The following is a 24,016-nucleotide window of genomic DNA, read 5'->3' on the forward strand; positions in this document are numbered from 1 at the left end:
TGTTTAGGTGGAATCTTCTTTCTTGTAGTTTGGATCCATTGCTCCGTGTCCGCTTCTCTGGAGCAGCAGAAAACAACCTTTCTCCCTCCTCTATGTGACATCCTTTTATATATTTGAACATGGCTATCATATCACCCCTTAACCTCCTTTCTCCAGGCTAAACATGTTTCTAGTCTCAGGGTGGCATTAGGACTCATTTTGGGACTTGAAGGGCTGATCTTAGAAATTTGGATTGTACAAGTTCTAGGGGTGCAAACTTGGAGAAAGGGGCCCAGCTGGGCACCATAGAGAAGTTGTACTATTGGCTAGGCTTCAAATAAGTTGAGTGCTGCAAGTATATAGTGGCCACCTCTTGTTTTAAGGAATTTAAGGATTACAGATTAGCTTCTCTGTGCAGTTTCAGCAACATGTTCCCCATGGGCTTTCCTATTGCCGGTAGAGTGAAAAACTACCGCCATGTATTCGAAACAAGAGACCTGCTCAGTCTTGTGGTCATCTAACGGTTCATAGGCCTTTTGGCAAATGCCATGATCTTAGTTTTCTGATAGTTGAGTTCTAGCTGGTTCTCCTTGCAATACTGTGTTAGTGCTCTCAGTGCTCTTTTGAGGCCAATAGGTGTTCTTGAAAGTATTGCTGCATAGAACAGAACAGAAATGCGTCTTCCAGCAAGCTTTGGGGAGTGAAAATTTATGTTGTGAAAATGGCCCACCATGGAATTAATGTAAAAATTAAATAAGAGTGGGGCCAGTATGCAGCCTTGCTTGACACCTTTCTCTTGGGGTCCCTTCCAACTCTACAGTTCTATGGTTCTGTAATTCTAAGTAAACATGGGCTGTGCATGTATAGCTTCTAGGATCACCCCAAACTTCTGCATTTAAGATCTTATTGGTGGGAAAGCGCATTAACGTTCGACAGAGACCAAAGTCTGCGTCGAGGGGCGTTGGGTAAAGAAGCATGGAGACAGTGGGTGGTGATGGTGTGGACTTGGGATTCAAAGCAGGGTTGGATTTTTATATTTTATTTTTTGGGGGGAGCGGCAGCCCAGATAGCCATCGAATAACAGAACGGTCTGTCTCTTACCCTTGAGGACAAACAGCAAGATGCAGAACTAGGGCAGAACAAGTGGTGGTAAAGGAGCCTGCCCTCCATCTAATCTAATGTGCACCATTTTTTTTTTTTTGCAGCGTGATTTGGCAAAAAAAGGTGCACATCAGACTCAAGTAAATACGGTAGCTCAACACAACGGATGCTTCAAGTAGTTTTGTGGGATTATGATGGCGTCCGGCACATTTCTGCTGCGCCACTGTGCTCCTGTGCCTAGCTCTCTTCAGCTCTCTCTTAGCTTAGTCTCAGCAGAGTTCCGCAGCGGGAGAAACTGTTGCCGTGTGTGAGTAATAAATCAGACTGTACGCAGGCTTCTTGCTTATCTCCAACAGTCTTTAATCGCGTAGAAAAACATCATAAATTAGCCCGGCGAAAGAGCAGACATCCTCTCGCCTCTCGGTCAAAACCGAACGAGAACTCACACACAGAGAAACACTCCCGTATGTGAAACATAGCCACGCCTCAGAATGTGAGACGTCACTCAGAACTGTTTAACCCTGTAAGTTCTGATTCTCCTCACACCCCCTCTCGTCTCGCATCCTGAGGGGAACTGCGAACACACATCTACAGACCTCTTTGAGTTCAACTCCCTTCCCATTGCCTCTTGCCCCTTTCTGGCTTCTGTCTCAGGCAACTGTTGAACCTCCTCAAAACTCCCAGGTTCGCACTGTGCGAATCCAACCCACGCGCTGGTGACCTGAAACCTCTCAGGTGGCACCCCCTTTGTTGTGCGTGTGGAACGTCTGAGCACAGTCTCAGGTGCTCCTTCTGACCCATTGGGGCCAGCAAGTGTGTCTCCTACACCAGAAGACTCCCCCTCTGACTTACTGCATCTTCGAGCCTTCTGCACTTTGCTAACGGGAGACGAAGGCTCACTCTTGGGCTCTCTTTTAACAACCTGTGGAGATGCCCAACCCTGTTCTTGACCCTGTTCAGAGACTTGGTCCTCATCAACAGGTTCAGCTTCTGCCTCTCCCTCCTCTTCAGAATCAGACAGACATTCTGAGAGAATGTCAGGACTCTCATGGAGCCTTGACCAACCATTCTGCTCACAGAACTCAGCATGTTTGCTGATTAGAAGTTTGGACTGATCACCTTCTGGATATGCAAACCTCCACCCCTTTGTCGCAGGCTCATATCCACAGAAGATCATTTTCTGGAACCTCGGGTCACCTTCCTTTCGTTGAGCCTTTGGCACAAGCACCCAGGCTTCGCAACCAAACACACGGAAGAAATGCACCTGCGGTTTTTTCCGGTGCAACAAGAAATACGGTGTGTCACCTATAACAGAGCTATAGGACCTGTTCATCGTGAAGTTGGCCGTCCTCCAAGCCTCCCCCCAAAAACCCTGAGGCAAACCGGAGTCAAACAGTAGAACGTCAGCAGCTTCAGCCAGTGTCCTACTCCTGTGCTCTGCTACGCCCCTCTCCTGAGGAGAAGTAGCAACCGTCAACCTGTGACGTATTCCCTTCTGGCGGAAAAAACTCTGCAGAGCAGACCCAGTAAACTCTGCACCTCGGTCACTCTGGAAGCCCTGCACCTTGGTGGAAAACTGTAGTTCCACCGCCGCAACCCAGTCTTTGATCAGTTGCGCTGCCTCGCTTCGCTGTTTCAGTGAGAAGAACCAGCCATTCTGGCTAAAATCATCTGTCAGCGTCAGCACATACCTGGCCCCGCCCAGACTCGGCCTTGGCATGGGACCACAAAGGTCTGTGTGCACAAGCTCAAAAGGCTTTGTGGTTACCCTCTCCGTTCTGCGATAACTGCACCTTTTTACCTTTGCCCTTCTGCATGCCCTACAATCTAGGGATTTACCACATGCTTTCATTTTGCAACCTTTGGGGCAACTTCTGGATATCTTCCCAACAGCCATGCGACATTTTTCTGTGCCACAAGTGAACACACGAATCATGAGTGGGAACATTAGCACACTTCGCCTGTGCTGTCTCGGTGTCCCCCTTACCCTCCAGAGGTGTCTCCAGAACAAAGAGGTTGTTCTGACATGCAACACTGACCAGTTGTCTCCCACCCCTGGAAATGGAACAGACATCATTTTCAAAGCAAACCTTATAACCCTCCTTTACAAGAGCAGGTACAGATAAAAGACAACAATGCATTTCTGGCACAACGTAGACCTCCAGCTCTGCCTGTAAAAAAGAAACAAACACATTTCCCACTGTAGTAAAATGTCTCTGTGATCCATCAGCAAAAACAACTGTTTTCCCAGTTGAAACAGTCCTGCAGTTCCGCATTTCGCCACTAGGTGGCGCTGGCATCAGGTGATGGCTGGCTCCTGAGTCGATGACCCAACGCAGCATTCTGCCCTCACTGGAGTTGTCCCGCAGCGTTGCCATGGAGGCAGCTAGGTGATAAGAACCGTCCTCACTTCCTGTGTCACGTCCTCCCTTCGCATTCCCACGCTGGCCTCCTCTCCTGGACTGGCTGCCATGGAAACCTGGCTGACAGCCATGGGAAGCGACCTTGGAGACATCCTGCCTGGCCTCTCTGGCTCTCCGCGGGCAGGAACGACGCAGATGGTCAACTGACCCACAGACAAAACAACGACGAATGGAAAAAGCCTGAACTGTGTCTTCTGCTGGCCTGGCCCCCCCTCTCCTGCAACCGGCAGGGCTCTCTGTGCCAGCTCGGCCCCCTCTGACACGACGTTCCTGTTCGTCACACAAGCGTCCAGTCACATACTGGAGCGTAAGATCTGCAGGATTCATTGATTCCAAAGTTAGACACAAATTGTCATAACTTTTGTCCAAGGAGCTGAGCAAAATATAAACTTTCAGTTCCTCAGAAAAGTTAACTTGCAACAGTCTCAGCTGGTTGAAAACAGAGCATCTCAGTCACATGCTGTCTGATGCTGTCACCTGGACGCAGCTTCATCTCAAACAAGCGTCTAGTGGTGTGGATTTTTGCCCCAGCTGTGGTCCTGTGGTGCACTCTCTCTAGTGCCTGGTAGGCCTCATGAGCAGTCTCCAGCCCCTCTACCAAAGGCAGCTGTGAGCCCTCCAAACTGAGCACTATAGCTCCCAGGGCTTTCTGGTTTCGCCTCTGTGAGACATGTGCAGCTGCTATATCTGCTGCTGCTGCACCGGCTGCAGCTTGCTGTGGGAGCTCTTGGACTGCCCCCCACAGACCCTTGGCTACCAGCCAGGTCTTCAGCTTCCTGCTCCACTCCTCCCAATTTTTGCCATTTAATTTTTCGAAAGGGACGGAGTATGATTCCTGGCCGTCTGCCATCTTCTCCCCCGGGGCTGAGCCTACTCACATAACAGCAGCTCCTCCTGGCACCCGGTCCTGAAGATGAGATCTTCCCCAGCAAGCCTCACTGCCTTAAACGTTTGGCAGGGCTCTAGCTGGCTTCTCCCACACACAGGCACGACGTGGCAACAGCTTCCAAAGCTTGGCTGACTTCCATAACCTGTGGGATTATGATGGCGTCCGGCACATTTCTGCTGCGCCACTGCGCTCCTGTGCCTAGCTCTCTTCAGCACTCTCTTAGCTTAGTCTCAGCAGAGTTCCGCAGCGGGAGAAACTGTTGCCGTGTGTGGGTAATAAATCAGACTGTACGCAGGCTTCTTGCTTATCTCCAACAGTCTTTAATCGCGTAGAAAAACATCATAAATTAGCCCGGCGAAAGAGCAGACATCCTCTCGCCTCTCGGTCAAAACCGAACGAGAACTCACACACAGAGAAACACTCCCGTATGTGAAACATAGCCACGCCTCAGAATGTGAGACGTCACTCAGAACTGTTTAACCCTGTAAGTTCTGATTCTCCTCACAAGTTTCCCCAAATTCAGCTGAAATTCCAACTTATACTGGCTTCTCCAACCCCTTCAACCCCTTCATAGCAAGCATCTTTAGTACTTAGTAGTGCCGCATTTTGCTGCTATGACCTACTTCAAACGAGATGCATAGCCAGACAGCGGCCTCCAGTTCAGTAATATTCTTGGGTTTGCATGCTGCAACCACCTTCTTCAAATCCCACCAGAGATTTTCTATGGGGTTCAAGTCAGATGACACTGATGGCCACTGTAGAACCTTCAAGGACTTCTGCCTTGGTGGAATTTGAGGTACAGTGGTGCCTCGCAAGACGAAATTAATCTGTTCTGCGAGTCTCTTCGTCTTGCGGTTTTTTCGTCTTGCGAAGCACGGCTATTAGCGGCTATTAGCGGCTTAGCAGCTATTAACGGCTTAGCGGCTTTAAGAAAAAGGAAGCAAACTCGCAAGAACTCGCAAGACATTTCGTCTTGCGAAGCAAGCCCATAGGGAAATTCGTCTTGCGGAACGACTCAAAAAACGGAAAACTCTTTCGTCTTGCACGTTTTTCGTCTTGCGAGGCATTCGTCTTGCGAGGTACCACTGTATGCTTGGGATCATTGTCCTGTTGGAAGGTCCAATGACACCCAAGCTTCAGCTTCCTCACAGATGCCATGATGTTTCCTCCTAGGATTTCCTGATATTTCAATGAATCCATCCTGCCTTCCACACGCTGCATGTTTCCAGTGCCAGAGGATGCAAAAGAGCTCCAGAGCATCACCGAGCCACCACCATTCTTCACTGTAGGCAGAGTGTTCTCTTCAGCATATGCTTCATTCTTCTTCCTCCAGACATAACGCTGATCCATGGGGCCAAAAAGTTCCAAGTTTGTTTCATCGCTCCACAAAACAGAATCCAAAACTTATGTGGCTTATTTATATGTTTTTGAGCATACTGGAGCCAACTTTTCTTGTGCTTTTGGGTCAGTAGTATTGGAGTTCTAGCAAGGAAACCTTCTGTGTTTAGTACGTGCCTTACTGTGCTCACTGCCACCAAGTCTTGCTGCAGCTCTTATGCAGTAACTGAGGGTTTTTCCCAGCCTGCCTTCCCAGAAGTCTGGTTGCTGCTGCAGATAGCTTCCTTTTTCTGCCCTTTCCAGGTGTAACCACTGTTCCTTTAACTTTGAGCTTGCAAACTATGCCTCCAGCGGTGTCTCTAGGAACATTCAGTGCCTTCGCTACCTTTTGGTATCCTCCTTTTTTGTGAAGGACAGTGATCTCTTCTCTTCTCTTCTCTTACCTTTTTGGACCATTCTCTTGACTTAACTATATTTCTAACATGCAGCCAAATGTAACACTCAGCAAACCCTTGATTAGTTGCATCAGGTGTGCTTGAGACAACACCTGTTGTATTTGTGATGTTCTGAGGGATTCTATTCAGGGGGTTAAATAATAATAATAATAATAATAATAATAATAATAATAATAATTTATTATTTGTACCCCGCCCATCTGGCTGGGTTTCCCCAGCCACTCTGGGTGGCTTCCATAGAAACCAAAAAAACACACTAAAATATCATACATTAAAAACTTCCCTGAACAGGGCTGCCTTAAGATGTCTTCTGAATGTCAGGTAGTTGTTTATCGTTTTGACATCTGATGGGAGGGCGTTCCACAGGGCGGGCGCCACTACCGAAAAGGCCCTCTGCCTGGTTCCCTGTAGCTTTGCTTCTCGCAATGAGGGAACCGCCAGAAGGCCCTCGGCGCTGGACCTCAGCGTCCGGGCAGAACGATGGGGGTGGAGACGCTCCTTCAGGTATACTGGGCCGAGGCCGTTTAGGGCTTTAAAGGTCAACACCAGCACTTTGAATTGTGCTCGGAAACGTACTGGGAGCCAATGTAGGTCTTTCAAGACCGGTGTTATGTGGTCTCGGCGGCCGCCCCCAGTCACCAGTCTAGCTGCTGCATTCTGGATTAGATGTAGTTTCCGAGTCACCTTCAAAGGTAGCCCCACGTAGAGCGCATTGCAGTAGTCCAAGCGGGAGATAACTAGAGCATGCACCACTCTGGCGAGACAGTCCGCGGGCAGCTGCACTGGATACAGAATTGACCTGCGCCTCCATGGACAGCTGTGAGTCCAAAATGACTCCCAGGCTACGCACCTGGTCCTTCAGGGGCACAGTTACCCCATTCAGGACCAGGGAGTCCTCCACACCAGCCCGCCCCCTGTCCCCCAAGAACAGTACTTCTGTCTTGTCAGGATTCAACTTCAATCCATTAGCCGCCATCCATCCTCCAACCGCCTCCAGGCACTCACACAGGACCTTCACCGCCTTCACTGGTTCTGATTTGAAAGAGAGGTAGAGCTGGGTATAATCTTCTTCTTTGGCGATCACTTGTGGCCAAGTAAGATTGTCTCCCATGGACATGGCATGTCTGTAAGTGACTGTGGAGGCCAATTCTGGACCCGCATGTCCTTCCACAGTGGTAGCATAGGTTTCTAGGCAGGAGTTGATCATGGTGAGGATTTGCCAAAAGTGCCTTCCTCTGAGCACGTTTCTCCCTTGCATCCTGAGTTCAAAAGTCTTCAAAGGCCATGACACCTTTGGTAAAGGCTGTTCTCCAGTTGGAGTGCATGCAGGCCAGTGTTTCCCAATTTTCCGTGCTTACAGGTGAAACTCGGAAAATGAGAATACCGTGGAAAAGTTCATTTTTCCAGTTGTTGTTTAGTCGTGTCCGACTCTACGTGACCCCATGGACCAGAGCACGCCAGGCACTCCTGTCTTCCACTGCCTCCCGCAGTTTGGTCAAACTCATGCTGGTAGCTTTGAAGACACTATCCAACCATCTCGTCCTCTGTCGTCCCCTTCTCCTTGTGCCCTCCATCTTTCCCAACATCAGGGTCTTTTCCAGGGAGTCTTCTCTTCTCATGAGGTGGCCAAAGTACTGGAGCCTCAGCTTCATGATCTGTCCTTCCAGTGAGCACTCAGGGCTGATTTCCTTAAGAATGGATAGGTTTGATCTTCTTGCAGTCCATGGGACTCTCAAGAGTCTCCTCCAGCACCATAATTCAAAAGCATCAATTCTTCGGCAATTTATTTCAGTAATTCAACTTAAAAGGTGAAACTATTATATGAGATAGACTCATGACATGCAAAGCGAGATATGTCAAGCCTTTATTTGTTATAATTGTGATATTATGGCGTACAGCTGATGAAAACCCCAAACTAACAATCTCAGAAAATTAGAATATTAAATGAAATCAGCAAAACAAGGATTACAAATAGAGCAATATTGGACCTCTGAGAAGTAGAAACATGCATATGTACTCAGTACTTGGTTTGGGCCCCTTTTGCATCAATTACTGCCTCAATGCGGCATGGCATGGATGCGATCAGCCTGTGGCACTGCTGAGGTGTTATGGAAGACCAGGATGCTTCAATAGCAGCCTTCAGCTCTTCTGCATTGTTCGGTCTCATGTCTCTCATCTTTCTCTTGGCAATGCCCCATAGATTCTCTATGGGGTTTAGGTCAGGCGAGTTTGCTGGGCAATCAAGCACAGTAATCCCATGGGCATTGAACCAGGTTTTGGTACTTTTGGCAGTGTGGGAAGGTGCCAGGTCCTGCTGGAAAATGAAGTCAGCATCCCCATAAAGCTCGTCTGCAGAAGGAAGCATGAAGTGCTCCAAAATCTCCTGGTAGACGGCTGCGTTGACCCTGGATTTAATGAAGCACAGTGGACCAACACCAGCTGATGGCATGGCTCCCCAAATCAACACTTCACACTGGACTTCAAGCATCTGGCATTGTGTGCCTCCCCATTCTTCCTCCAGACTCTGGGTCCTTGGTTTCCAAATGAGATGCAAAAGCTGCTCTCATCAGAAAAGAGGACTTGGGACCACTGAGCAACAGACCAGTTCTTTTTTTTTTTTCTTTAGCCCAGGCAAGATGCTTCTGACGTTGTTTCTTGTTCAGGAGTGGCTTGACAAGAGGAACATGACATTTGAAGCCCATCTCCAGGATCCGTCTGTGTGTGGTAGCTCTTGATGCACTAACTCCAGCCTCAGTCCACTCCTTGTGAAAATCCCCAACACGTTTGAATGGTCTTTTCCTGACAATCCTCTTCAGGCTGTGGTCATCCCTGCTGCGTGTGCACCTTTTTTTTCCACACTTTTCCCTTCCGCATAACTTTCCATTAATCTTCTTCGATACTTTGGGAACATCCAACTTCTTCTGCAATTACCCTTTGAGGCTTTACCTCCTTATGGAGGGTCTCAATGATAGCTTTCTGCACAACTGTCAGGTCAGCAGCCTTCCCCATGATTGTGCTTCCTACTGAACCCATTGCAGGTGTTATGGATTGAATAGCTACTTCACCTTTTCACAATATTCTAATTTTCTGAGATTGTTAATTTGGTATAAGACATGCTGGAAATGCGGTGAAGTAGGGGGAGATCTTTACCATATGTGGTGGTTATGCAGTAAGGTGAGGGTCTTTTGGGAACTAATTTATAATGAGCTTAAAAAAATATTAAAATACACTTTTCCCAAGAGACCTGAGGCATTTCTGCTGGGAATAATGGACAAAGAAATAAAAAGTGAGGATAAAACAATATTCCTCTACGCCACCACAGCCGCAAGAATCCTGCTGGCACAAAATTGGAAATCGGAAACTGTACCTAGCATAAGTGATTGGCAGGTTAAAATGGTAAATTACGCCGAGCTGGATAGACTAACAGGCAGATTACGAGACCAAGATGAACAGAAATTCAAAAAAAATTGGAGTAAATTCTGGAATTATATTGGAACAGACTTATAAGATGATCTGGCGGGGAAAGAAAAACTCTATCAGTGACAATCCTAAGATTAAAAATAAATACGTAACCATAGAATTTATTAGAAACTTACCAAAAGGGTGGAGGGAAGTCAAAGACTCGACAGAGTATAAAGTATTTTTTATTTTTATTTTTTATTTCTATGATTTTGTATGTTCAATTCTTGTTTGTATAGAATGGGAAATGGGAATAACAATTTATGTTAATCTGTTTGTTTATATATTTGTTTGCTCTTTATTAAATATGAATAAAAATTTAATAAAAAAAGAGAGATTGTTAATTTGGGGTTTTTATCAGCTGTACGCCATAATATCACAATTATAACAAATAAAGGCTTGACGTAACTTGCTTTGCATGTCATGAGTCTATCTCATATATTAGTTTCACCTGTATACAGCGTTTTTTATAGATATGCATTGAGAGCATATTTAATCCTCTCTTGTTGTCAGCCTGTATTTCGCTTTCCATTCTTAAGTTGGGAATAGAGTAGTTGCTTTGGAAGACGATAATCAGGCATCTGAACCACATGACCCATCCAACGAAGTTGATGTTGAAGAATCATTGCTTTGACACTGGTGATCTTTGCTTCTTCCAATACACTGTCATTAGTTCACCTGTCTTCACAAGTGAGATATATTTTTTTTTTTGAGATACTGTTGATGGAATCTTTCGAGGAGTTGGAGATGGTGTTTATAAGTGGTCCACGTTTCACAAGTGTTGGTAGTACAGTAGCTTTGTAAACAAGCATTTTGGTTTCCCTGCAAATGTCCCGGAGAAAGGTGCACTCACAGAGCTAAGATAGTGCTGGATTTTGGCATCAATCCCTGCCCTTATGGAAAGATAATTGCCCAGGTAGGAAAAGTGATCAACATTCTGTTCAGGGGGTTAAGACTGGAGAAACCAGTATTGTAGGAAAAACAGAGATGGCAGGAGGTTGGATGCAGGTGAGCTGTGCAGACGCACGCTGGCAAGCATGCTCCAAACAAGCTGCCGACTAGCTCTGCTGAGGCTCCTTTTATTAGCAGAAGTCAACAATCGGAAACAGTAGTGAAACCACCCTGAACTTAACATATTTCTTTCTAAGCACATTTCCAGCATTAGCAAATACACATGTCAGCAGGTGTTTCCCTCAAAGTTTCCCCCCAATACTTGATTACGTCTGCGTCCCCGGTCATGCTTCAGCCAAGCGATATGTCTAACAAACAAATTGTGAGAGGACACAATTTCAGAGGAAAAACCCTGTTTTCTAGCCAAGAAGGCAAAAGGTCAGGGAAAGCAGGTGCAACGCTCCTTGACATACTGTTGCATGTCTGGTGCGAGGTTTGCCTTCGCAAAGCGGAGCGTTACCTCTACACAGTGTAAGTTGCAATTTAAACTGAATTGGGGGAAACCACTTGAAGTATCTGTTGTGTTGAGCTATTTCAATTGCTTTTGTTTGATTTGCTCATTGCAAACAGCTGAAAGTCTGTAAATTTTGATAGTAAACCTGATTTGCAATGGGGGTTGAATAATTTTGATTGCAACTGTAAGTTTACATACTGAAGCAATATAAAATAGTTTATCCCAAAAGTAAAATACAGACCCCCTTCAGAGTACACTTGTAGCATACATCACTTCTCAGTTTAACAATGTCTGAGACAGTTTTGTCCTTTTTAATTAGTTTTATGTAATAGAATATGCAGCCTGTGATGCTACCTACAATGAAATTGTCACAATTGAGCGCCTAAGATCTGCAAATCCCAACAAACCTACAACAAAGGATACATTTCATAAGATCAAACTTGATGTGCCAGAAGATTTAAGGCAAATGTGAGTATAGAGGTCTTTTATAAATAATTTTAATCAACTTTCTTAAGTTTGTAATACCATTCGAAACGTTTTCATCCCATTATAGTTGTTGTTGTTGTTGGGATACCAATGGTGGAAGTTGCCAAAATATCCAAAACATAGAAAACCTTCCAAAGTGGGCTCCTGTGTCAAGAACAGAGATTGAGAACCTTATAGCCCAACTAAAACAGGGGAAAGCCCCAGGAGAAGATTTAATTCCTGCTGAGGCCATCAAAAACACCTTGGAGTTTTGGACCCCTATTCTGGCTTCACTATTCACCTGCATTAATACACATCCCCAAAGACTGGGGACTTTCAATCATTGTCCCAATATATAAAGAAAGGAAGAAAGATGATCCAGCTAATTATAGGCCAATCAGCCGCCTCAGCATAATTAGTAAATTGTATGAAATGGAAATTTCAGGGCTGGCTGGAACAAGAAAACATACTTGCAGAGGAACAAGCTGGATTTAGGGAAGGCTGTTCTACCATTCACCAATGTTTAGTACTCCAACATCTAATCGAGAAATACTTCTCTCGTAGCATAGTTTCCCTTTTTGCTGTCTTTATTGACTTTAAAGCAGCCTTTGACGAGCAGTGCAGGGAGCCGCCGCCGCCTTTAGCAGGGAAGCGTCTCGCTCGGCTTGGCAGGACTTCATATGATGAATCTTTTATTATGGCCAACGACACCCTGGAAGGTTTTCACGAAGTGAATCTAGCCTCGCCTACCACTCCAGATCTTCTAGGAGTGTATGAATCCAGTGATTGTGAACAAACTACCTCACCCACGGTCATCTACCGGCTTCATGCCTCAGCTGTGTGCTCCACGCCAATTCAGCTGAGTGCCCTGAACGTCTTTGATCTTCCTACACAACCCATCTATTCATCTCCTAGGCAACTCAGTTGTGCAGAAGCATCAGGTATCAGCATCAATGTTACAGAAACCATTCCTTGTTCTACCTCAGGACTCCAAGGTGTGTCGTCCAAATATGATAATTCCAGAAAGGCAAGCAGCAATGCCGAGAGAGAATTTTTGTCGGGAGCAACCATAACAGACTCCACTGAAGGAAGTGATGATGTTTTGGGACTGAGCACAGTCTGTCTCACCTACAGAGCCCATCTGTTTTGGAAGTCAAAGAAAAGGGCTATGAAAGATTAAAAGAGGAGCTTGCTAAAGCTCAGAGGGAGCTGAAACTGAAAGATGAAGAATGCAAGAGGCTTTCTGAGGAAGCACACAAAATGGTGAGGGAAGCAAACATAAAGCAGGCGACAGCTGAAAAACAACTGAAAGAAGCACATGAAAAAATTGATGTACTTCAGGCCGAAGTAGCAGCCCTGAAAACGTTAGTGCTGTCCACTCCGCTGACGTCGCCCACAAAAGAGCTTCAATCTAGCGGAAAGACACCCTTCAAAAAAGGCCATGCAAGGAACAAAAGTATGAGCAGTGCGATAGGGGTCAGCAACCAGGATGTCGCCATGATGCAGCCAATTGTGAAAGACTGCAAAGAGGCTGACTTAGCTCTGTATAACGAATTCAGATCCTGGAAGGATGATCCCACTATGGCATGGCCTTTCCTGGATAAAATCTATAAGGAAGATATCTTTCCGTTTTTGACCTTCTCAAAAAGTGAGCTGGCATCTGCCGTCTTGGAAGCTGTGGAAAACAATACCTTAGGTATTGAACCAGTTGGCTTGCAACCTGTTTGATTTGTGAAAGCTTCTGCAGTTGAATGTGGAGAACCAAAGAAATGTGCTCTCAGTGGACAAAGTAAAACATGCAAGCATAGAATCAAGTTGGGGGACTCAAGCAACTATTACTATATTTCTTCTTTCTGTAGATATAGGATTACTTCTGTATGTAACTTCTTCACGTACATTTGATATATACAGCAGGGGCTTGTGAAGCAGCAAGATGTGAATCAGAAGTTTTGGGAGGTTATTCAGCTGAGGAAAGAGATGTCACTGGCAAAACTTGGATATTACAAGGAAGAGCTGTAACTGCTACATTTCTGGTGCTTGCATGTGCTTCCATAAATGTACGTATCTTCAGAGTGGTTCAAAATCCTTGTCACGACATTGATATTTATTTTGAAAAGGGTCCAAGGCTTCTCCTTCTGTGCAAATTGCCCTACATACTTTTGGAGTTCAGCAAGATTATTTTATTTTAGGATGGACATTATTGTTTCGTTTGAAAGGAAGGCAAGAGGATTTTCAGGTGTACTATAGTGATTGTAACTTTAGCAGTTGAGAAATGCAGGTTTGATGCTGTTCAGATATTATGTTCATTTTTGTGTTCTGGAGAGTTTATAATGTAGGATTTCAACTTAATAAAAGTTAACTAAAAAAAAAAAAAAGCAGCCTTTGACACCATATCCAGAGCTAAATTATTGGAAAAATCAGAGGCCTCTACACTTGACAGGCACTTGCTATATTTAATACACATGAAGGGATGTGGCTAAAAGTGCAACGTAACTTCCAGGGCCATCTCTCCAATGCTATTGGAACTGAGAAAGGTGTCAAATAAGGGTGCATACTGGCTCCACTCTTATTTAACTTCTATTATTAATGATATGGAACCTTATCTGCATAATGTGAACTTCCCAGTTGCTGGATTGTCACCTTGTCGTGGTGAATGGGCTTGCATGTTCCTATGACCCTTGTGAGCAAAGGCGTCGGGAATCTCGTACTCCCAGCAGGGTCACCCAAGGCGGTAAGGTCAAAGGGAAGGAGCTAGACAAAGAATGATCCAAGAAGTCCTCAACGGCAGAACAGGCGGATGATAACAAGTGGTATGTTACAACAGCTATGAAGACGGATGAAGGCTACAGCAGATAGGAATCTACCGGTTTGTTGTGACTACTTCATGCCATCGGAACAGAGCCCTACTGTGAAGACTATGTGTTGGTCAGTGTGCACTGATCTACGCACATAAAACAAATTCACGCACAGGCGTCTTCCAAAAACCCAACCCAAGCCCCAAAAGTCCCATGGCGATCGGCAAATGGTAACGGGGGGAGGATTGTGAAATATGGAAGCCCCTAGTCATGAACCAGCACAGTCGTTCTGACTCAAGGAACGAGGCAGTTGAGCAGCTCGGCAGCTGTATCCATGACTGAGCAGCCCTTTTTAGGATCCACTCTGCTCATCCCAAAAACGGGGAGGGGCTAGAAAAGGTGTCCTAAACATAGTCTGCCTCCCCTTTCCCCTGACTGGATTACCGCACGCAGTGGGGTCACCACCTAGCGGTCGTAAAAGACAATTGAACTTTGGAACATGGAATATATGGACTTTGTCAGATAACACAGACAGTGAGCATCCTGAACGCAGAACTGCCATCATTGCAAGAGAGCTGCAACGTTTTAACATCAATATTGCAGCGCTTCAAGAGATTCAAAGAGAAGGCAAGGGACAAGTGAAGGAAGAAAAAGGAGGCTACACTTTCTTCTGGAAAGGTCTATCTGAACAAGAACATTGAATACATGGGGTAGGCTTCTCTATCAGAAACGACCTTGTGAAGCTCCTGTCAGAAGTTCCTACCGGCATTAATGAGCGACTCTCAACCTTTTGAATAAAGCTCACCAAAAACCAACAGGCTACTATTATAAGCACTTATGCACCATCACTGGATGCCGACGAACACATTAAAGAAAAATTTTACTCTCAGCTATATACCGTCCTATCAGAGACGCCTAAGGAAGATAAAATTATCCTGCTGGGTGATTTTAATGCAAGAGTTGGGCAAGATTTCAATCTGTGGCCTGGGACTATTGGGAAAGAAGGAATTGGCAACATCAACCAGAACGGAATCTTACTTTTGACGATATGTGCAGTGCACAACCTTGTTATTACCAACACACTCTTTCGACAGAAAAATAAATTTTAAACTTCATGGAGGCATCCTCGGTCAAACCATTGGCACCTCTAAGACTATGTTATTGTCCATGCTGAAGATCGACGTGATGTGCTCCTTTCCAGAGCTATGATGAGCGCCGATGACTGCTGGATAAATCACCGACTAATACACTCCATGATGGCTATCAAGATTATACCTCAACGCAGGCTTCAAGGAAGGAAACCAAGGCGCAAAATGAACACTCAAGCCCTTCAAGATCCCATTAAGCGGCATTGCTTCCAAATGACTCTTAAGGACCATCTGCTTTCAGAATTCCCTGATAACATCGAGGAACACTGGACCAAGCTAAAAACATCCATTATTGCAGACTGTGAACAAACTATTGGATACCAAACCAAGAAACACCAGGACTGGTTTGATGAGAATGACAGTGAGATTGAACGCATGACTGACAAGAAAAGGAAGGCCTTTCAGATCTGGCAAAGAGATAGAAACTGTGCCACGAAGAAAAAAACCTATGCCAACGCTAAGGCTGAGGTTCAAAGAAGAACCAGAGAACTAAAAAACACCTGGTGGATAAAAAAAGCTCAAGAGATCCAGCACTTAGCCGACACTCATGATTCACAGAGTTTCTTTAAAGCCACAAAGACCGCCTATGGGGCAATAAATCATGGCATATGCCCCCTACGCTCAGCAGACAGTATCACACTTCTAATAGATAAAGAAGCTATTGCACTGCGCTGGAAAGAACATTACCAACATCTCCTCAACCGTAACTCCCCCGTAGCTGCTGAGGTCCTCTTACAAATTCCGCAAAAACAAGTTAGAGATGAGCTTGCAGTATCTCCAAATCTGGGAGAGTTGTGTACAGCTATTAACCAAATGAAAAACAACAAAGCCAGTGAACCTGATGGGATACCTGCTGAAATCTTCGAAGTGGGCGGAATTGAACTTAAACAACAACTTCACAAGCTCATCGAAAAAAATTGGGAAAGAGAAGAGATCCCAGCAGACTTTAGGGATGCCAAAATTATCAATCTCTTTAAAAATGGTGACAGAACTGATTGTGGAAACTATTGAGGCATCTCTCTGTTAGCTGCGGCCGGCAAAATTCTTGCAAGGATCTTAGCAAACCTTGTCTCAACAATATCCGAGGTGACCCTTCCTGAATCCCAAAATTGTTTTCAGCCTTCTAGGGGGACAGTGAACATGATTTTCACAGCTCAACAGCTTCAAGAAAAATGCAGAGAGGAAAACCAACCCCTGTATATGGTGTTTATTGACCTGACTAACGCTTTCGACATTGTAAATCGTAATGCCCTGTGGACTGTGGACTGTCCTCCTGAAAATTGACTGCCCAGATAAATTTGTAAACATCATTTGGCTCCTCCATGATAACATGACAGCAACAATCGCAGATAACTATGGCTTTCAAAGTGAACCATTCACAGTGGGATCTGGTGTTAAACAGGCTTGTGTTATTGCCCCAACTCTATTCATTATTTTCATTGCCATGATCCTACACTTTGTCGAAGGGAAATGCCCCACCAGAGTAGAAATCATATATCGAACAGATGGAAAGCTCTTCAATCTGAGTAGGCTGAAAGCAAAGACTAGGTTACCGTAACTTCTGTCATAGAGCTTCAGTATGCTGATGACAACGTAGTGTGCGCACACTCAGAGGATGACCTCCAAACCATCCTAAATATCTTTGCAGAAGCTTACGAAAAGCTTGGCCTATCACTCAACATCCAAAAAGCCAAAGTGCTGCACCAACAAGTACAAAATAACCCTTCTGCAGCACCACAAATCCAACTCAATGGTGTAACTTTGGAAAATGTCAACCACTTCTCCTACCTAGGCAGTTACCTTTCCACAAGGGCCAACATTGATGCCGAAATCCAGCATCGCCTGAGCTCTGTGAGTGTGACTTTCTCCCAATTGAAGTGCAGAGTGTTTGAGGACCAGGACATTCGCAGGAAAACCAAAATGCTTGTTTACAAAGCTATTGTACTACCAACCTTACTATATACTTGTGAAACATGGACCACTTATAAATGCCATCTCCAACTCCTCCAAAGATTCCATCAACGGTGTCTCCGAAAAATTTTACACATCACTTTGGAAGACAGGGGAACTAATATCAGTGTACTGGAAGAAGCAAAGATCACCAGTGTTGAAGCAATGATTCTTCAACATCAACTTTGTTGGACTGGTCATGTTGTACGGATGCCTGATGATCGTCTTCCAAAGCAACTAGTCTATTCCGAACTTAAAAATGGAAAGCGTAATGCTGGTGGTCAACAAAAGAGGTTTAAAGACTGTCTCAAGGCAAATCTTAAAAAATGTAGTATAAACACTGACAACTGGGAAACACTGGCCTGCGAGCACTCCAATTGGAGAACAGCCTTTACCAAAGGTGTCATGGCCTTTGAAGACTTTTGAACTCAGGACGCAAGGGAGAAACGTGCTAAGAGGAAGGCACACGCTTGGCAAATCCACACCGTGATCAACTCCCGCCCGGAAACCAATGTCCCCACTGTGGAAGGATGTGTGGATCCATAATTGGCCTCCACAATCACTTATGGACTCATTGTTAAAACCGTGTCTATGGAAGACAATATTACTCGGCTACGAGTGATCGACAAAGAAGAAGAATGTGAACTTCCATCCCCAAAATTGGCAGGGAAGCATATCGCAGTCCTGCTGTATGCAGATCATACAGCAATTCTTTAAAGAACACCTATAGGCCTTAGAAGAGATATGAGAGTATTCACAGTATATTGTAAGGAGGGCAAATAAGAACTTAACTGTCAGAAAACTAAAATCATGACACCTGCCCAAAGGCCTAAACTTCTCTCATGGTATATTGATGGCCACAAAATTCTTCCGGAAACAGAAAAGCCCATGTTGATTATTCAGTTGAGAATGCACAGAGAAGCTCAACTGCCATACTTAAATATTTTAGGACCAAAGGTGGACATTATAGACCTGCAGCCTTAAAACTGTTTAAAGCCAAGTTGGTTGCACGGTTTTTATATGGTGCCCAACTAGGCTCCTTCACTAATCTCACATTATTGGGAGTAGTACAATCTAAGTTCCTAAAATCAACTTTTAAAGTGCCAGAGTATTTCTCAAATGCTACCTTATGTCTTAAAACAGAGCAGAGGGTGTGGATGGCCATACTTAACTTCTGGCTATCTTTTTACCAATAATGATAATAATAATTATAAAAATATAATTATCTCCATAGGCAGTTGGACCGAGCCAGGTCGGGGCTGTTGATTCTCTTAAGATCTGTCAGCAACCTTTGACATAGTTGATCACGAACTTCTGGAACGCAGCCTCACCAACATGGGGATTTGCGGCACAGTCCTTCAATGGCTGTGCTCGTTCCTTTCTGGTCGGGGACAGAGGGTGGCGCTGGGGGGGGGGCAGGAAGCTGTCGTCACGCTACTCCTTGGTGTATGGAGTACCACAGTGTGCAGTTCTCTCCCCAATGCTTTTTAACATCTTTAAGCACCCCCTTGCCCAGCTTTTCCGGAGCTTTGGCTTGGGTTGCCACCAGTATGCTGATGATGCCTAACCCTATCTGTTGATGGACGGCCACCCTGACTTGGCCCCAGACACACTGATCAGATGTTTGGAAGCCGTGGCTGGATGGCTACGGGGGAGCCGGATGAAGTTAAATCCTTTGAAGACAGAGGTCCTTTGGCTGGGTCGGGACGATATGCAGTTGGGGACCTAACTCTCGTCCCTTGCGGGGGCGCAATTAGTGCCAGCGCCTTCCGTCAAGAGTTTGGGTGTAATCTTCAACACCTCCCTTTCTATGGAGGTGCAGGTTACAGCTACAACAAAGGCGGCATTTTTCATCTCCGCCAAGCTAAGCAGTTGGTCCCTTATCTCTCTCGCCCTGACCTTGCCACTGTGATCCATGCGACAGTCACCTCCAGGCTTGATAATTGTAACTTGCTCTACGTGGGGCTGCCCTTGAAACTGACCCAGAAACTCCAGCGGGTGCAAAATGCTGCGGCGAGACTCCTTACGGGGGCCTTGCCGCGGGAGCACATTCATCCGGTGCTATACCAGCTGCACTAGCTCCTGGTGGAGTACAGGATCAGGTTTAAGGTGCTGGTTTTAATAATAATAAAACTGGCTGGGTTTCCCCAGCCACTCTGGGCAGCTTCCAATAGAATATTAAAATACAATAATCTATTAAACATTAAAAGCTTCCCTAAACTGGGCTGCCTTCAGATGTCTTCTAAAAGTCTGGTAGTTGTTTTTCTCTTTGACATCTGGTGGGAGGGCGTTCCACAGGGTGGGTGCCACTACCAAGAAGGCCCTCTGCCTGGTTCCCTGTAACTTGGCTTCTTGCAGGGAGGGAACCGCCAGAAAGCCCTCGGCACTGGACCTCAGTGTCCAGGCAGAACGATGGGGGTGGAAACGCTCCTTCAGGTATACCAAACCGAGGCCGTTTAGGGCTTTAAAGGTCAGCACCAACACTTTGAATTGTGCTCGGAAACATACTGGGAGCCAATGTAGGTATTTCAAGACAGGTGTTATGTGGTCTCGGCGGCCGCCCTCAGTCACCAGTCTAGCTGCCACATTATGGATTAGTTGTAGTTTCTGGGTCACCTTCAAAGGTAGCCCCATGTAGAGTGCATTGCAGTAGTCCAAGCGAGAGATAACTAGAGCATGCACCACTCTGGCGAGACAGTCTGCGGGCAGGTAGGGTCTCAGCCTTCGTACCAGATGGAGCTGATAAACAGCTGCCCTGGACACAGAATTAACCTGCGCCTCCATGGACAGCTGTGAGTCCAAAATGACTCCCAGGCTGTGCACCTGGTCCTTCAGGGGCACAGTTACCCCATTCAGGACCAGGGAGTCCCCCACACCTGCCTGCCCCCTGTCCCCCAAAAACAGTACTTCTGTTTTGTCAGGATTCAACCTCAATCTGTTAGCCGCCATCCATCCTCCTACCGCCTCCAGGCACTCACACAGGACCATCACCGCCTTCACTGGTTCTGATTTGAAAGAGAGGTAGAGCTGGGTATCATCCGCATACTGATGAACACCCAGCCCAAACCCCCTGATGATCTCTCCCAGTGGCTGCATGTAGATGTTGAAAAGCATGGGGGAGAGGACAGAACCCTGAGGCACCCCACAAATGAGAGCCCAGGGGTCTGAACACTCATCCCCCACCACCACTTTCTGAACACGGCCCAGGAGGAAGGAGCGGAACCACTGTATAACAGTGCCCGCAGCCCGTCTAGACGGTGCAGAAGGATGTTATGGTCGATGGTGTCAAAAGCTGCTGAAAGATCCAGCAGAACTAGGAAACAGCTCTCACCTTTGTCCCTAGCCCTCCGGAGATCATTGACCAGTGCGACCAAGGCAGTTTCAGTCCCATGATGAGGCATGAATCCCAACTGGAAGGGATCCAAATGGCCCGCTACTTCCAGGCGTGCCTGGAGTTGTTCAGTAACCACTCTCTCAATCACCTTGCCCAAGAATGGAAGATTTGAGACTGGGCAATAGTTGGCCATATTGGCCGCATCTAAAGATGTTTTTTTAAGAAGCGGTTTAATGACAGCCTCTTTTAGCGGGTCTGGGAAGGCTCCCTCACAGAGAGAAGCGTTTAAAACCCTGCGAAGCCCATTGCCCAGCCCTTCCCAGCTAGTTTTTATAAGCCAGGATGGGCAAGGATCAAGAAAACAGGTGATTGGTTTCACTCGTCAAAGCAGCCTGACTACATCCTCGGAGGTAACAGATTGGAATTGATCCCACACAACTTTAATAGAGAGGACTCTAGCACTCTACAGCCCCAGCCCTGCTCCCACAGTGGAGTCTACCTCTTTCTGAATCTGAGCGACTTTATCTGCAAAAAACTTTGCAAAATCATTGCAGGAGATCATGTGGCCCGTACTGGGCCCCAATGTAGCAGGTGGTTCCGCTAAATTGCGAACCACCTGAAAGAGTCTCCTGCTGCTGTTTTCTGCAGATGCAATAGAGGCAGTGAAAAAAGTCTTCTTCGCTATCACTACCGCCACTTGGTAGGCTCAACACTGAGCTCTAACCCGTGTCCGGTCAGCTTTAGAATGAGTTATCGGCCACCGGCGCTCTAGCCGTCTCAGCGATTGTTTCATTGCCCTCAGATCCATGGAAAACCATGGGGCTGTCCAGGCACCATGCAATCAGAGAGGGCGCTTCGGAGCCAAACAGTCAATATCCCTGGTTAGCTCCACATTCGAATGGTCCACCAAGGAATCAGCTGAAAGGCCATCAACATGGGATAAAGCATCCCCTTCCACTCTCTGGAAACCATTTGGATCCATTAAATGGTGGGGGCAGACCATCTGAATCGGTCCCACCTCCCTGCAGAGGGGAAAGGTCGCGGAGAAGTCCAGTTGCTCCCTTAAGGTCTGCAAATAATAACACTCTGAAGATCCCAGGCCCCAGGGAGATTAAACTGACCTCGACCAGAGCCAGGGCCTTTTCGGCTGTGGCCCCGGCCTGGTGGAATGCTCTCTCACAAGAGACCAGGGCCTTGCGGGATTTGACATCTTTACGCAGGGCCTGCAAGACAGAGCTGTTCCGCCAGGCCTTTGGTTAGGGTTCAGTCTGGTTCTTTTCTTTCTGTAGAAGAACAAGCATTAAAGAGGTCCTAGCCTGCTCACAGGTCCTTTATAAAACCAGTGGTAACATTTGGTCCTGGAGAATATTAACCACTCTCAATTTTACCTGTGGACTGCCATCTGCCCAGATTTTAATTTGCTCTGAACTAATTTTAAGATGTATTTTAATTAATTGGTTGCCTGTTTTATGCCTGTTTTGAGAGTCTGAAGGGCAGCAGTTGAAGAAGGAGCAAAAAGGGTTTTCTTGTATGTGTGTGTTTCTTTGTGGCTGGTTAGCTGTTTTCCCTGTGTAAAGGTCAGAGGGGGCAGGGTTTCTGTTGAGGCAGGGGATTAGCTGTGGGAGGAGCTTATCAGAGTCTGAAGGGCAGCAGTTGAAGAAGGAGCAAAAAGGGTTTTCTTGTATGTGTGTGTTTCTTTGTGGCTGGTTAGCTGTTTTCCCTGTGTAAAGGTCAGAGGGGGCAGGGTTTCTGTTGAGGCAGGGGATTAGCTGTGGGAGGAGCTTATCAGAGTCTGAAGGGCAGCAGTTGAAGAAGGAGCAAAAAGGGTTTTCTTGTGTGTGTGTGTGTTTCTTTGTGGCTGGTTAGCTGTTTTCCCTGTGTAAAGGTCAGAGGGGGCAGGGTTTCTGTTGAGGCAGGGGATTAGCTGTGGGAGGAGCTTATCAGAGTCTGAAGGGCAGCAGTTGAAGAAGGAGCAAAAAGGGTTTTCTTGTGTGTGTGTGTTTCTTTGTGGCTGGTTAGCTGTTTTCCCTGTGTAAAGGTCAGAGGGGGCAGGGTTTCTGTTGAGGCAGGGGATTAGCTGTGGGAGGAGCTTATCAGAGTCTGAAGGGCAGCAGTTGAAGAAGGAGCAAAAAGGGTTTTCTTGTATGTGTGTGTTTCTTTGTGGCTGGTTAGCTGTTTTCCCTGTGTAAAGGTCAGAGGGGGCAGGGTTTCTGTTGAGGCAGGGGATTAGCTGTGGGAGGAGCTTATCAGAGTCTGAAGGGCAGCAGTTGAAGAAGGAGCAAAAAGGGTTTTCTTGTATGTGTGTGTTTCTTTGTGGCTGGTTAGCTGTTTTCCCTGTGTAAAGGTCAGAGGGGGCAGGGTTTCTGTTGAGGCAGGGGATTAGCTGTGGGAGGAGCTTATCAGAGTCTGAAGGGCAGCAGTTGAAGAAGGAGCAAAAAGGGTTTTCTTGTATGTGTGTGTTTCTTTGTGGCTGGTTAGCTGTTTTCCCTGTGTAAAGGTCAGAGGGGGCAGGGTTTCTGTTGAGGCAGGGGATTAGCTGTGGGAGGAGCTTATCAGAGTCTGAAGGGCAGCAGTTGAAGAAGGAGCAAAAAGGGTTTTCTTGTGTGTGTGTGTTTCTTTGTGGCTGGTTAGCTGTTTTCCCTGTGTAAAGGTCAGAGGGGGCAGGGTTTCTGTTGAGGCAGGGGATTAGCTGTGGGAGGAGCTTATCAGAGTCTGAAGGGCAGCAGTTGAAGAAGGAGCAAAAAGGGTTTTCTTGTGTGTGTGTGTTTCTTTGTGGCTGGTTAGCTGTTTTCCCTGTGTAAAGGTCAGAGGGGGCAGGGTTTCTGTTGAGGCAGGGGATTAGCTGTGGGAGGAGCTTATCAGAGTCTGAAGGGCAGCAGTTGAAGAAGGAGCAAAAAGGGTTTTCTTGTATGTGTGTGTTTCTTTGTGGCTGGTTAGCTGTTTTCCCTGTGTAAAGGTCAGAGGGGGCAGGGTTTCTGTTGAGGCAGGGGATTAGCTGTGGGAGGAGCTTATCAGAGTCTGAAGGGCAGCAGTTGAAGAAGGAGCAAAAAGGGTTTTCTTGTATGTGTGTGTTTCTTTGTGGCTGGTTAGCTGTTTTCCCTGTGTAAAGGTCAGAGGGGGCAGGGTTTCTGTTGAGGCAGGGGATTAGCTGTGGGAGGAGCTTATCAGAGTCTGAAGGGCAGCAGTTGAAGAAGGAGCAAAAAGGGTTTTCTTGTATGTGTGTGTTTCTTTGTGGCTGGTTAGCTGTTTTCCCTGTGTAAAGGTCAGAGGGGGCA

The 24,016-nt window shown here is 46.3% G+C and overlaps 1 protein-coding gene and 1 pseudogene across 5 annotated transcripts in view; both read left to right on the forward strand.

Annotated features, from left to right (window-relative positions):
* Positions 1-24,016, forward strand: part of LOC309523302 (fragile X messenger ribonucleoprotein 1-like) — a 201,218-nt gene that overhangs the window by 75,598 nt on the left and 101,604 nt on the right. For all 4 annotated transcript variants that reach the window (XM_082207094.1, XM_082207093.1, XM_082207092.1 and 1 more), the window contains one exon: positions 11,369-11,517. In XM_082207094.1, coding sequence (XP_082063220.1) covers positions 11,369-11,517 — 149 coding nt within the window. The remainder of the gene's footprint in view (positions 1-11,368; positions 11,518-24,016) is intronic.
* On the forward strand, positions 12,134-13,524 carry LOC309523305 (rab-3A-interacting protein pseudogene; annotated as a pseudogene). The gene has a single exon. The product of its transcript is annotated as a rab-3A-interacting protein pseudogene (transcript).

This window comes from Podarcis vaucheri (genome assembly GCF_965113315.1).
Source record: "Podarcis vaucheri genome assembly, chromosome: W".
NCBI classification, from domain to species: domain Eukaryota; kingdom Metazoa; phylum Chordata; class Lepidosauria; order Squamata; family Lacertidae; genus Podarcis; species Podarcis vaucheri.